The sequence below is a fragment of the Nansenia antarctica genome (genome assembly GCF_963989245.1).
Source record: "Nansenia antarctica genome assembly, chromosome: 2".
In the NCBI taxonomy this organism is placed as follows: Eukaryota; Metazoa; Chordata; class Actinopteri; order Argentiniformes; family Microstomatidae; genus Nansenia; species Nansenia antarctica.
This window is the reverse complement of record NC_137675.1, coordinates 72,955,421-72,968,911: the sequence shown is the minus strand read 5'-3', so window position 1 is coordinate 72,968,911 and position 13,491 is coordinate 72,955,421. Positions and strand designations below refer to the sequence as shown.

At 43.3% G+C, this 13,491-nt stretch overlaps 1 protein-coding gene and 1 long non-coding RNA gene across 2 annotated transcripts; one reads left to right on the top strand and one right to left on the bottom strand.

Moving 5' to 3' along the window:
* Positions 1-2,332: 2,332 nt before the first annotated feature.
* LOC308151525 (protein kinase C and casein kinase substrate in neurons protein 3) lies at positions 2,333-10,124 on the bottom strand (the record flags this gene model as incomplete). The annotated part of the gene is made up of 10 exons (XM_080524416.1): positions 10,003-10,124; positions 7,547-7,614; positions 5,681-5,837; positions 4,973-5,208; positions 4,600-4,755; positions 4,081-4,256; positions 3,812-3,932; positions 3,319-3,401; positions 2,859-2,938; positions 2,333-2,442 (listed from the first exon to the last, which is right to left on the bottom strand). Exons 2-10 carry the CDS (start codon positions 7,604-7,606, stop codon positions 2,333-2,335), a joined length of 1,179 nt encoding a protein of 392 aa, XP_080380542.1. The 5' UTR covers positions 7,607-7,614; positions 10,003-10,124.
* Positions 10,125-11,559: 1,435 nt separating this feature from the next.
* On the top strand, positions 11,560-12,690 carry LOC308151427. The gene is made up of 3 exons (XR_013937291.1): positions 11,560-11,607; positions 12,131-12,176; positions 12,441-12,690. It is a non-coding gene; the product is annotated as an uncharacterized lncRNA (long non-coding RNA).
* The last annotated feature ends 801 nt before the right edge of the window (positions 12,691-13,491 follow it).

The following is a 13,491-nucleotide window of genomic DNA, read 5'->3' as shown; positions in this document are numbered from 1 at the left end:
GGATAGGGAGCATGTCAGTCCACCCAAAACTCACACAGGCAATCATTTCAAGGTGAAAGTCATCTTTGAAATAAAGGTTGCAGAATTAGATTACTGATTTGTTTCATCCATCCAATTTAAGGTCCCAATACAACATATCACTCTACATTTGTATACATACTGTAAACTAATCTGTATCCATAAATGAGGTCAAAGATAAATAATTGAAATTATTTTATTATATATTTTAAATTATTTTTCTTAGGGTGGTAATGTTGTCTTGTTTTTCTATCACATTGCTTGTATACAGTCTGTTAAAGGTATGCTCCACCAAAACAATGTTTGTTGTCTGCATTAATTTCTTCTGAAAATTCATTTCATATTTATTACGATGTAATACATCATGGTAACAAAATGCTAAAGTGGATTAGAGTAGGCTATAGTAAATTGACTTTTCAGAAAAATAATACCCAAAGGTATTCTGAGAAAGATGATATCATAATATGAGTTGGATCGGAGTGTCTGCAAGGTGTTCCATATTTCCAGAGTGAATGGGGCCCTATTGAGTCTAAAATATGACTACTCAGTATCTAATGAAGCAACATACAGTACATAACTAAAAACTGCCAGGGCTAATCAACTATAACCATGGTCAGGGCCAAACCAGGCAAAAATATGTTTTGGGGTGGAGCATCCCTTGACTGAGAGGTGACATCACATATTGTGTGTGTGTGTGTGTGTGTGTGTGTGTGTGTGTGTGTGTGTGTGTGTGTGTGTGTGTGTGTTTGTGTGTGTGTGTGTGTGTGTGTGTGTGTGTGTGTGTGTGTGTGTCTCTGTGTGTGTGTGTGTGTGTGTGTGTGTGTGTGTGTGTGTGTGTGTGTGTGTGTGTGTGTGTGTGTGTGTGTGTGTGTGTGTGTGTGTGACTGTCTGCCAGTCAAACTGACAGCTGCAGTGATGTGACACTATAGACAGACACATGCTCCAGGGCAATTCTTCAACACTGAGTCTGGGTTATGATGGGATAGTTATTCTCTCTCTCACACACACACACACACACACACACACACACACACACACACACACACACACAAATAAATACTTTAAATAAACATACAAATAAACATGTCTCCCATTTCAAGAATACATCAGCACATTCTCTGTATTATCATCATTTATTTCATTCCATTGTTTAGAAAGGCATTTTAGAAGGGCTAAATTATATTGCAACACAAGACTTTAAGGGCCTATGCAAAGTTTTTACAGAACATACACATACACATACATACCTTTTTAAAAAGATATGTTTTAGGGCATTTTATTGGGATAGAGACAGGAAGGATGGGTGAGAGACAGGAGGGATGACATGCAGGATATGTCGATGGCCTTAAAGGGTTAATCGAACAGGGACCTTGTGATTATGCGGTGTGCACACATTAAGCGCCCCATACATACATACATACATACATACATACATACATACATACTTTACAGACATATTAAAAATGCAAAGAACAAGACAAGGACTTTGAAGGGAAGTCCAGGGAGTGGCAGCCTGATGGGGAAGTTCAGGAACTGCAGCCCCTCCTTCACTTTGGCAAAGTCAATATTTAGGGGTGGAAGCTATGGAGTAGAAGATGATAAAAGAGCTACAGCATCACAGATAGACACTTACATAGAAAGAGGGCAAACATGATCTGTTCTCCTTAACCTGCCACATAATATTATTCATAACACACGCAGACAGGAACGATGAAGAAACATAACTAAAACATCTTTGATCTATAATGCAAATGATATTGGTGAATTATGATCACAGTCAAAGTGTCACTGACATAACCATGACTGATTATCAAAGCAAATTACTATATGAACTGTGAGACATATTTTGATATAGACATTTTTTTCAATGGAGCACAGAATCATTTGAACACATCAATCATATCTAACTTCAGCACCAATGATGACTGTGTACCTACAGAATCCAGCATATCACAATCCTTCTAATTTTACATAAATGCATCATGCATAACATCGCTTCAATACAGTTGATTTATGTAAATATATTAAACATGTATCTAAATCTTTTCAAGATTACAAAACCTGGATATCTTATGCTGTGTATGCCAAAAATGTCCATTTCAGATAAGATCTTTGGATGACAGCTTTCCTGTAGAAATGCGTGGAAGTTCTGCTTCTAAAACAGAGAGCTGGGGCTGTCAAAATCCAACCAAACCGATTCCAGCAAAGAGCAATACACAGTAAACATCAGCTGATCATCATTTGTGACACAACCTTTCTTAACAAAGTCTTTCATTTCCAACCTATCTATGTCCCTACTGGCGCCCTCCAGTAACTAGACCACCTCTACGTAATTGGCTGGATACAGCCCTTCTCTGCCCCCGTCCTTCATCCCTCGACACCAGCCCTGGTCGTCCTCATCCTCAGTCTTCAGGAACTCCTCACCTAGAGGGGACATGGGGGAGGGAAGCAATGGTAGTATTCATATCATTTAATAAACACATATAATAAACACAAAATAACCTATTAGTAACAGGGTACAACACGCATGTCAGAATCAGAATCAGAATTGCTTTTATTACATCCAATGCAAGCACAGACACGCACTCATACACAGACACACACTCATACACAGACACACTCTCATACACAGACACGCACTCATACACAGACACACACTCATAAACAGACATGCACTCATACACAGACACACACTCATACACAGACACACACTCATACACAGACACACAGACACACACTCATACACAGATACGCACACATAGACACATGCACATGCACTCATACACAGATACGCACACATAGACACATGCACATGCACACACACACACAGACACGTTTACCTGCTGTAAAGGAGAGCTCATCTGGCTCCTGGCCGACATATTCATAAAGAGCCTTGACTCTCACTCCTCCAATCATCATACTGAGAGACAGGGGGGAGGGGGGGGGGGGGGGTCAAACACAACTCTCTCTTCAAACAGGGCCGGTTTCACAGACAAGGCTTAAGCCTAATCCTAGACTAAAAAACATCTTCAATGGGGATTTTACATTGAAAGTGTGATTTAGTCCAGGACTAGGCTTAAGCCTTGTCTCTGAAACCGGCCCTATAAGTATCCTAAATACTTTCAACATATCATCAACATGTATGCTAAATGACTTAATCTGCATGACACTGAGATTGAGACTTAAGGGAATTAAAGTCCGACTACTTAACATGGTATGTGAGACGGGAGACACGGCAACAGTTGGTAATGATGCCCAACTGCCACAGACAGTAACAGACAGACCGACAGACACACTCACCTCCTCTCTATTGTACCTTTCTGCTCTTTCTGCTCTATCTCTTTCTTCCCTTTTTTACTTGCTTTCTTTTCTGGTGTCCACTCCTGAAAGAGAGAGAGAGAGAGAGATGTTTAATTAGACATTATTAAACTATGAGACAGTCTAGTTAGTATATGTACTGCACAAACCCCCTGGTTTTAACTACGCTATACTATTATACAGTTACATTAGGTTGTAACACCGGCCACTACATTAGACCAAATCTGACAGTAACACAGAGCACCCTATAACTCTAGATCATTCTATACAACAGTGCACTCCATTAGGCCCCATTAGCCTCCATTAGCCCTGTGTGTGTGCACGTGCATGTGTGCGTGTGTGTGTGTGTGTGTGCGTGTTTGTGTGTGCTTGTGTGGGTGTGTGTGTATGTGTGGTGTGTGGTGCATGCGTGTGTGCGTACGTGCATGTGGGTGTGTGTTTGTGTGTGTCTGTGTGCGTGTGCGTGTATATATACCAGGAACTGAGGCCAGTCGGTAGGCATGCCGGGTCCGTAAGTGTTCTTAAACCAGCGCAGGTCGTCCTGCTCATTGATGGCCATCAGGGTGTTGTGGAGCTCATTATACACTGCCTTCACGCTGAGGGGGGGGGGGGGGGGGGGGGGGGGGGGGGGGGGGGAGAAAGGAGGGGTGAGAGAGAGAGAGAGAGAAAATGTTTTATCTTTACAGTACAGCAGAGATTGATATTACACACACCGCACAAACACGCCACACACTGTAGGTTTACCTTTCATTGTTTGTGACATCCAGATGTCTGTGGATGGAGAGGAAGGCCTGTTTGAGGAAGCTGATCCTTTTCCTCTCCTCCTCCTGTGATTGGTCAAAGATGGACTCCATCTCCTCCATGTAGCGAGGGGCGTAGCGGGTCGCTTCCTCCAAGACCTTCTCATAGCGGGCGCGCACCTGGGGGTGTTACCTTAGAGTGAGTGACATCACACATACTGTACACACCAGTGTCAGCCTGTGGTGTTCAATGTTAGGGACGATTATTTAATACATTTAACAAGCATATCCTATTAGCCTCATTTTATTCAAGCAAATTGTTGATAACTGTCATTCATTTTCCATTCAGTTGGCTCAACGTGACACTGATAGGCTTAGGCTATTTACATACCCAGCCTGGGCAAGCTGCCGAGTCCCACTCACACACTCATGCACCCACCCAAGCATGCACACACACACACACACACACACACACACACACACACACACACTCAAGGTTGATTCTTTGTTCTCTTTCTCTCACTTTCTCTGACTCCTGGCGAGCCAGCTCTCTCTCCTCCTGGATCTTCCTCTGTTTCTCGATGGCGATGTCAGGGTTCCCCTGAGCGTGGGCCTCGCGGTCCCTGGCTGTCTGCTCCTTACGGCTGACCTTGTGGTACGCACTCCTGGCTTTGTCCAGCTGAGCACGCAGCATAAAAACACAAGTGGTTCAACCCACAAATGTGGCCTAGACATACAAGACAGCCTACACCACCCACCTCACCCACCCACCACCCTCTACAGCACTTAGCCTGATTTCTCATGGTCAGTTCAACATGGGGACAGTTAAAGCAGCCTTTTACTGTGTTGGAAACAGACCCTTCTCTTACGTACATATGTATCTATTTTGTATATACCTTCTTCAGACGTTTGGCCCAAGGCTTTTGGGCACGTGCGAAACCGGTGTCAAAGTCCTGGGACTCCTTGAAACCCCCGAATATCTTCTTATGGAAGGTCTCCTTCTGCCAGGTCCTGACACGATCACCATCCTCCGACACTAGGGAGCGGCAGACGGAGGCGTGGAGAGTGGCGAGCCGGTCGGCGGAGGTGAGGAAACACTGCCACGCCTTCATCAGGGATCCATACAGCGGGCCTGTCAGGAAGAGAGGGAACAGGGAAAGAGCCGGATGAGGAGAGAGTGGGTGGATAGTGGACAGATCTATTGTGACACGTTCTATTGTTTTGGTCCACATGTCGGTAACCAATCAAAATGTTCAGACTTTTATTTTGAAACACAGAACTACGTTTCAACGTTGTTGAGAATCACAAAACAAACTCGCTAGTCAAGACAAAATACTACAACACAATGGATTCGGTGAGTAATCCCCACTGCTACGTAGTTAACTATAACACTACTTTACATTGTTAGCAGGCTCACAGAACAAGTTGTGCAAGCGATGTGTCATTGATTTTCAACAGCGCGGAAATGCATTCACACAGAAAAGTCTGAACATTACATCGGATGCCGACATGCGGACCAAAACACTAGAACGTGTCACAATTGATGATCAAGGACTGTAGTGTTTGAGTGAGTAGACAGCAGTTCCCTCTGCTGCAGTACCCACTTGCGTCCACCAGGGGCTTCCACTTGTTGCTCCACTCGCTGAGCTGCTGAGCGTACTGGCGCTCCACGCGGGCCCGCTCCTGGAAGCACGCCACCATGTCGTTACACGCCTGGAAGGCATCTTCTGTACGCTTCACTGTGCGCTGGTAGTTCCCAGGCTAGGAGGAGGACAGAGGGAGGGAGGAAGGGAGAGATACAGTAGAGAGGGAGTGTGAGAGAGATAGGGAGGGAAAGAGGGAGGAAGGGGGGAGGAGGGAGGGAGGGATACAGTTGAGAGGAAATGTAAAAGCGGGGGATATAAAGAGGGTGAACAAGGGCAAGGAAGGGTTTGGGAGGGAGAAGTCTAAGTTGAGACACAGTAGCCATTGACCTCTATATGATATATATGAATATGATAATGCAATTATTTTTAGGTCACTATAACTACTCCCAAATCCTCAAAAGGTCAATCCAGTTCCTAAGATGTGCCATTTTAATGAGGTTTCCTCAAGTCAAACTCAATGGCCAGTGGTCAGTAAATATATAGACAGACCAGTGAAGGGACAGATGGGATGAGAGAGGCTGTGGGTGTAGGAGAGGGTAGAGGACAGGGTAATGACATATCCAGAAGCACTTTTTGTTTTGTTTGTGGATGTGGAGTTTGGAATATTCTCCACAATTTTCCTGGCACTCTTTCCTGCAGTTTATCTGTGAGTTTTAACTGTCCCTCTCCCTCCCTCCCTCCCTCTCCCTCTCTTTCTTTCTTTCTTTATTTCTCTCTCTCTCGTTCTCTCTCTTATAAACACAAATATGACACGTTTCAATCTTTCTCTCTGTCAAGTCTTTCTATTCCCTCTCTCTCTCTCTCTCTCTCTCTCTCTCTCTCTCTCTCTCTCTCTCTCTCTCTCTGTCTGTTGTGGTTTGTACTAACTCTCCTCACTCGTCTGTGAATTAAGTGAAAACAGCTGAGGAATCTTGCCTTTGGCCAACAGCAGCGCAGCCAGGCAGCAGCCAACCAATCATAGAGGCCAAGACAAAACCACCACTACAACACAGCCTGCTCTTGAACAACTGGCCAATCATAGCATCAAAGAAAAAGTATGTCGAGAATGGACACGGCTTTCTGAAGCAAATAGCATTTTATGTCCAGCAGCACAATTGAAATGGATGCATTGTTGTATACATAATGCACCAAACACGTGAGATTTTGTGGGGGAAAAAATCAATTTGAATGGAACCTTCAATTCAATTAAATCAGGGTCTGCTGGTGGGTATACTTACTACCCTGTGACAATGTTACACCATGGAGTGCCACTTATAATGACGAAGTGGATGATGATGGCTACTCTACACAAACACATAACAGCAGCGTAGACATTTGCGTGCTGCAACGCAGCATAATGACAGACAGCCAAATGAGAGGGCCGCAGGATGACAAACAGGAGCTGGACTGGAAACACAACAGGAGCCAGAATGACAGAGGAATGGAGATGAAAGTGGGGCAACAACCAACAGGCCAATCAGGGACGGAGGCATTAAAGGGGTAGTTCACCGAACTGTCATAGTCCGTTCATCTTTTGGTTTCTGTACCTAAATAATGGTTGCAACTTATCTGACCTTAAACCATACATGATAGAGTGGCCTTGTGACCATTGAACAACAGTATTGTTTTGTCTCTCTTGCAAGGCTATTGAGACATCCACAGGCTAGTAATCTTGTGTATCCAATGGATACACACATCACACACACACACACACACACACACACACACACACATAAACACACACACACACACACACACACACACTCACTCACACACACGCATACATGCAACCACGCACGCACACATACACACACACAAACACATCTCTCTTTCTCTCTCTCTCACCATCCAGAAGCTCTGGTTGTTGGCATCTTCGGTGGCATTCTCGGATGGGAGAGTCGACATGCTGGTCACTGAAACAGAGGAATACGGTCAGTAATGCCTCCATCACCTGAGGAGGAGTATCTACCTCTGTCACTCTCACACCTTTATCTCACAGAGGTGGTAAAGAGTATGCCTGTAACGATGGCAACACAGATGGCACAGTCAGGTTATTTATAATGTGACAGACAATAAAGTAGGAGCGACAGAAAAATCAACAGTACATACAATTCACTGAGACATTCAGATTAAACAGATCTTAATACAAAGATCTCAACTCAGATGAAGTTCTGCGAGCTTAGTTCCTATAGACAGGGATATGTGCAGCAGCAACAGTATTCAACAGTCAGGGGTATATAATAGTGGAATGAGTCAGAGACATGAGTCATGAGTCAGTAGACTCAGGGATATGACGCCACAGCAAAGTGAGCGGGGCGAAGATGCCAGAGACTTCAAAGTGAAAAAGGAGATGCAACAGAATAGAGAATAGAGCATGTTCTGACAGAGAGAGAATCAAAGTTAAAAAATTCAAATCCAAACCAAAGACATTTCAGAGAAGGAGGGAAAAGAGTTGAATGAGATTGGCAGGGCGGAGGGCAGTGAAACGAGGGGATGCTCTCGTTCACTCTTGTTCACTACAATATATTTGATGAAAGTTGCTGTTCTGTTCTAACAGGTGTGATGTCATATCCCAGAATCTACCTTTAAAGAAGAAGAGAGAAACCAAAACCAATTTGGTCCAAACTTCCCACATTTGGAGACAAATAATGACAACAACATTGTAATGAATAAGGTTAGCCTAAGAGTTAAACTGTCACGGTGTAATTGAAAAAATGAGGGAGCTTTTTTCTAATTGGTACTGTTAATTGATAATTACCAGTAAGATTTGTTCAGCTGGTATGGTCCAATACAGTAAAACAAGGCAGACACTCGTAGGGCTGTCAATCTGAGTTTAGAGGCAAGGATAGAATGCCCTCTCCCAGAATTCCCAGCATTGAAACTTGAGCTATCCCAAAATAAACAGAGGGTAAAGGTCAGCCTATCCTCTCTCCCCTCTATCTCTCTGGTGGGTTTTCTTCAGCTCAACATACATACATACACACACACACACGCCCACGCACACACACACACACACACACACACGTACACGCACACGCACACTCACAGGCACGCGCGCGCGTGCGCACACACACACACACACACACACACACATAAACAAACTCACATGCTCGTAAACTAAACAGATACACTCTTATAGACTCACATGCTTGCTCAGTAACACACCTCACACAAATAAAAGACCCACATGATCACAAACGACTCACTATATGAAACCTCTCTTCAGGCTGTTTGAGGAGAATGTAACGAACCCCACTCGATCACAAGACTAATGAATGGGAAAAGAGTACATAGACTCTGTTTTCCAGGTCCCTCACTTTGTCAGATACATCTAATCTATCTACCTCTATTCATGAGTAACCATCACATGCTGCTGAAAAGGTCTGTATTGAGTACAGTGCTTCTCTATCTATTTCTCTCTCTCTCTCTCCCTCTCTTTTGGAAGATTACAACACCCACAGGGTCTTCTGCTCCCTCTCACTGCAGGAGAGCAGCAATATAATGAATCATTTCCTTTTTAACCTTTGACCCCCACTTCCTGTCCCCCCCAGGGTCGTCTGTCTCCGTCAGGGCAGGACATGAAGATGTATAGGGAGCACGAGGAGAGACCACTTTAAATGACTGGTATCTCATAATCTCTGAGAATGAAAGATATCTTTATTCCACTGTTTGACTGGTATGTCCACACATTCCCAGGGATTGACTTTTGACCTCAGAAATCAGGCTATAACACTGAGCTAAAGTTGAAAAGCAACTGTAGGTGTTTCAAGTGAACCAGTGTCAATGCACTATCATTTAGTGATTATATTATGTCACATACTGTAACATGCTACTGTAACATAGTTTTAATTCACCACATACCTTGCATATGTGATTTCTTTTCATCTCACAGACTTTCAGAAAAACATTGCATGCTGCCCAGAGCAAATTGACAAATCCTTTGGAGCATCCCACACTTTCACAATATCCCGAAAGAAGATGTAATGGTGATAAATCTTTCGCAAGCTAACAATTAAAATCAAAATCTGTGAGCAAGGCTTGTCTACTGGCAATTCACTCACCCTGGCCTGTCCACCCCCCCTCTGCCCCCACCCCTGTACCCTCACCCCCTCTGGCACTCCCCCCCTGTCCCCATTTCGACTGTCACACATAACTCGACACATACGCCAGTGCCTAGAGTAAATATATAGCAACATATGAACGCATACAACAAAAATAGATTTGCATCAGTGCATCAAATATGAATGAAGTATGACCTTAAGTGAGAGAAGTCTGACATTGGAGTGTAAAAAGTTTCTTACCTCTCAGTCTTCCACTGTTGCTGTCCTCTTTAACCCACTTTTCTTTTCTAGGTTAAGTTTCTCTCCACCCCTCTCTCGCTCTCTTCTGCCTCTCTCTCGTTTTCCTTTTCTGTATTTGTCCAGTGCTTTTCTCTTCTCTTTTTCAATCCTTTAGTACGGCTTTTGCTCTCTCTCCTTCCCTTTGTTTAGCCCACTGTCAGTGTGGGATAAGTTGGCTGTCTTTTTTCCTTCTCTCCTCCCTCACCCACTTTCTCCGTCCCTCTCCAAAACAGCTGCAGGAAACTAATTCTCTCGCTCTCTGTACCTCACCACTGGACAGTACCCCTCCCTCTTGTGCTCTCTCTCTCTCTCTCTCTCTCTCTCTCTCTCTCTCTCTCTCTCTCTCTCTCTCTCTCTCTCTCTCTCTCTCTCTTTCTCTGTCTCACCCTTGCTCTATCTCTCAGTGTAGTGTTAATGAAGTGTGCAGTGTTTTGGCTAAGTGTGTGTGTGTGTGTGTGTGTGTGTGTGTGTGTGTGTGTGTGTGTGTGTGTGTGTGTGTGTGTGTGCGTGCGTGCGTGCGTGCGTGCGTGCGTGCGTGCGTGCGTGCGTGCGTGCGTGCGTGCGTGCGTGCGTGCGTGCGTGTGTCTGTGTCTGTGTGTGTGTGTGTGTGTGTGTGTGTGTGTGTGTGTGTAAGCATAACAAGAGGTCTTGTCATATAACAATTGCCCTTGTGTACCTAAATACCACACAATGTCCTTTCCCATCCAGCTACCAGAACCACAGAACCACAGAATATTTGGTGAAGTAAGATAAGTGAAATACCATCCTCCCCGTCGCTTGCCCTCTTGTCTCGTTTTCCACAATCCCCCAGGCTGTTGGGGGTCTGCCACAGCTGGCTGGGACATCTGGTGTGTGTGTGAGTGTGTGTGTGTGTGTGTGTGTGTGTGTGTGTGTGTGTGTGTGTGTGTGTGTGTGTGTGTGTGTGAGAGAGAGAGAGAGAGAGAGAGAGAGAGAGAGAACTGAGGGAACTATAGGAATGAATGGGAGGCCATACTCACATAAACACTCACGTAGGAAAGGGATGAATGGGAGGCCACACTCACATACCCAATGACCTACTGCCTTATGTTATGCTGCACTTGTGTGTTCTGCCTTGCCAGGACTTGTAATTTCAAAAATTAGACAGCTGAGAGCAGTTGACGGGGTGAGTCCACAATGCAGGAATGGCAAACATCCTTACTGTTTTAAATTATACTGTACATGGTACAGTACATGGATAAAATTGTGTAGAAGGGCTATTTTTACGTACTATCTCTGTTTGTTTGTTTATATGTTCATTCTATTCACTCTATCTCTATATCTATGGCCTCTCTCCCAAATCAACAGTTCGTGTTGAAATGTCACCAGTTGCTTATTGATGCATGCATGCGTGTACAAATAACGTAAAGGGATTTTAAAATGTCGTAATTGGAAAAAAGTGATATTTTAATCAAGGCGATTGTTTTAGACAACTAAGAGAAAAAATGTTGGGTCCTTCGTGAAAATTACCTTTAAAAGCGGCCATTTTTGTAGGGGTGACTCTTTTCCCGGTGACACATGGAAAGGAGCAGCACATGAATGTTCAATGTAAGTGAAACTGGCTTTATTTGTTATTCTTCCAAAAGAATGCGTCATCTGGACCAAATACATTTCCTTGATTGTCGAAGTAGTATTAACTGTTATGATAGGTTTGAGAGTCTATTTTTTTAAGCGTTAATGAGCTAACTTCGCTGACGTTGACTGCCTCAACCTTATTTGGGCAAGTATCTTTGCTTGATCAATATACAACATTTAGTGAACATTTTTGGTAACAATCGAATACAATAGTCACCAGCCAAGTAGGTATGCAAATATACAGAGAAAGCGACCAGGTTGAGGCCTCCTTCCCATTGTAAAGTAGGCCTAGTTGCATTATTACATGTGGTCCATGTGGCACGTGCGTTATGATCTCCCAATGATGTCTAGCACTGGGCTCTTACATTAAAGTGGTGATAATGTGCATCTTTGGCCCTGACAAGCCGAAGTCTGAGGAGATCTATTCTGAAGTATCTTGACTATTGTCTAGATGGATTGCATTTGCTAACAATGATCTTTTCACCTACCCTAAAAGGTAAACCTCAAGATTCAAGCCTGTGCAAACTGGACCCGTGCTCAAGGTGAGCTTTATGCCAACATTTTCCCTTTTTTATGAGTTCATTTTTTGTTTTACATTTTCACCGTGGTCACTAAATGCAAGTCTCCTATGATGTTTAGCACTGGGCTCTGAGTAATTGTGTTGATAAAAGTGCACTCTGCTGCTGACACGGCAGAGTCTGAGGAGATTGGCTACCTGGTTTCAGACACCCCCAAGGCGTCACTAACTAGCCTGTGAATTACTACATCTGTTTCCTAAAATACCTTTAATTTTTTTCTTCATGCAGATCTTGGACCTTCAGGTACAGCATCCTGGTGACTTGTAGGGAACTGAGAATGCATTCTGCCACCCTCATGGTCTTGAGCAGCTCGACTGTAGCTTATAACTGAGTTGTAATGATGCTCATGACATGTCATAACCTAATGTGATTTATTGGTTGGATGAGGTAGTAGGGAAACTGGGGTAGTTTTATGCATTTTGTAATTCTTAGTCTGAAATTCATATTTGTATTGTTTGTGTGATCAGATCGAAATAAAGTTCAGTACAATATTTTTTTCCTGTGGTGATTCAATGTTAACTACATTTCTGATTAGCAGTTAGTGCCTCACTGGCATGTCCTTTATACAGTAGCGTGTAATAATGTGAATTAAATAAAAACTCTTAAAGGCTGTTCACTTTCACGCCTTTGTTCGATGGTTCCTAACTCAGGAAGTAGTTTGGTCAAGGATATGCTAAATTACATGGTTCTGATTTGTTTAAATATCCGCCACTAATTTCGGTAAATGCTAACTGCTGACAAAATGAATGGGAGCAATGGACACTTATACACTGCATAGCCAAATGAATAGTGACGTGGTAGATTTAGATGTTACATTTTGTCTAGTACTCCCATTCACACCCATTGATTTTGTTAGTGATGGTTAAACTTACTAATTCAAACAAATCAGCATGGTTTAGTTTCTTCTGGCCCATAGACCACGTTGAGGGTAAATAGCCTATTGTGTGTAAAAAAATAAAAGTGAATTATCCCATTGACAGCGGTTGAGGTTTCATGAAGCGATATTCTTGTGAAATGAGTAGCTCTGTGGACTTCTATTGGGTACAGAGGGGTTTGAGGTAAGTCTCAGTGCTTGTATTTGAGGCAAATGGCAGCTGAAAAGGAACAGTAAACCAAGTCATGGTGCTGTTAGTCATTAGCACAGGAGTGAGTGATGAAGAAAAGATAGACAATATTTTATTTCTGCATCTTTATTATAATTCTAATAATTTATTATTCATCTCTTAAAACATTTGAAATATGTTTATATGAATGTGTGTATATGTATACCACATATACA